The sequence below is a fragment of the Nematolebias whitei genome, unplaced genomic scaffold (assembly GCF_014905685.2).
Source record: "Nematolebias whitei isolate Nwh7 unplaced genomic scaffold, NemWhi1 Nwh_scaf_13159, whole genome shotgun sequence".
In the NCBI taxonomy this organism is placed as follows: Eukaryota; Metazoa; Chordata; class Actinopteri; order Cyprinodontiformes; family Rivulidae; genus Nematolebias; species Nematolebias whitei.
In genome coordinates, this window is record NW_023631704.1 from 1 (window position 1) to 1,369 (window position 1,369).

Consider the following 1,369-nt stretch of genomic DNA (forward strand, 5'->3'; position numbering starts at 1 on the left):
TGTAAATAATAAAATAAACTACTACTTACTACTTTGCAGTTTTTCACTTACTGCGGGGCTTCAGGGTACAGATCCCCTGTGATAAATGAGGGACTACTGTATTGTGACATGTCACGCTCACATTATGTGTTGTGAATGACTCGCCTGTTACCACACTAAACTTTAAAACTGGCCATGCTACAGCCATTCTTGTGTATGCTGATGTTAACTACACATGTAGGCGTCTTGAATTGAATTGACTCCAAAAAGTTTGTCACGTGTAGATCTGCATTCAGTGACGAATTTCTGAAAGTCTCACTAGAATTCATCCTGCGGTTACTGAGATATTTTCATTACAGATACATGAACAAAAACATCGTCGCCCTTGTTTGCCTCTCGAGCAACAAGAACGCAGCTGGGGAACAGTTTTCTGTTTTTTTTTTTTATCTTTTCCTTTTCTGGTTTGGGACTTTCACGAGTTATAAAAAACAACAACAACTCCTTTTCATATTTGTACTGAGCAGTTCAGACAGTACCAGTGTACTCAGGGAAGCAGATGGTCAGAGGGCTTTGGGTGATCTTCTGCTCAAACAGGTCCTTCTTGTTGAGGAACAGGATGATGGAGGTCTCCATGAACCACTTGTTGTTGCAGATCGAGTCAAACAGCTTCATGCTCTCATGCATCCGGTTCTGAATGTGACGGGCACAAACGTGGAGATGAAAAGATGAATAGACAGCAAACGCACAATAAATAAATAAACCTGAGAATGAGCTTTACTGGAAAATGCAATAATCTTTTTTATTTTTCTTCTACAACTCCAGCAGTGTGATGCTCGACTCACCATCTCCTCATCTTCAGCCAGAACCAGGTCATAAGCGCTCATGGCTACACAGAAGATGATGGCTGTGACGGTCTCAAAGCAGTGGATCCACTTCTTCCTCTCTGACCGCTGACCTCCAACATCAAACATCCTGCACACACACACGCACACAGTCAACACGTATTTATGAGATGGCAGATGAAGCAAAGTGGACAGAACAACTTTTCTAAATGGCAGACAAGCTGAACAACTCTAAGGCCTCTGCCTCGTGTTAGGACAGAGTGTCTGATTTATAAAACTTTTTTTAATGCTGGTGTTTCTGTACAGTGCTGTTGCCGTGGTAACAGGATGGGCCTAGGACAGGTTGAGGCAAGATGACTGCTGGAATTCCGTTTAAGATATTACCGTATTTTTCGCCATATAAGTCGCACCTTTTACATAAATTTGCAAGTCCTGCAACTTATACAGTGAAGCGACTAATATGTCCCCCCCCCCCCATATTTATAATCCTAATTTATGGCTGAGAGCTGACGATTTCATTCATTCTGACATGGAAAATATTGAACACT

At 41.9% G+C, this 1,369-nt stretch overlaps 1 protein-coding gene across 1 annotated transcript; it reads right to left on the minus strand.

The window, feature by feature from the left end:
• Positions 1-448: 448 nt before the first annotated feature.
• LOC119429969 (guanine nucleotide-binding protein G(i) subunit alpha) lies at positions 449-951 on the minus strand (the record flags this gene model as incomplete). The annotated part of the gene is made up of 2 exons (XM_037697445.1): positions 449-669; positions 822-951. Coding segments are annotated over 2 exons (295 nt in total), but the record flags the coding sequence as incomplete, so codon positions are not given.
• Positions 952-1,369: the final 418 nt, after the last annotated feature.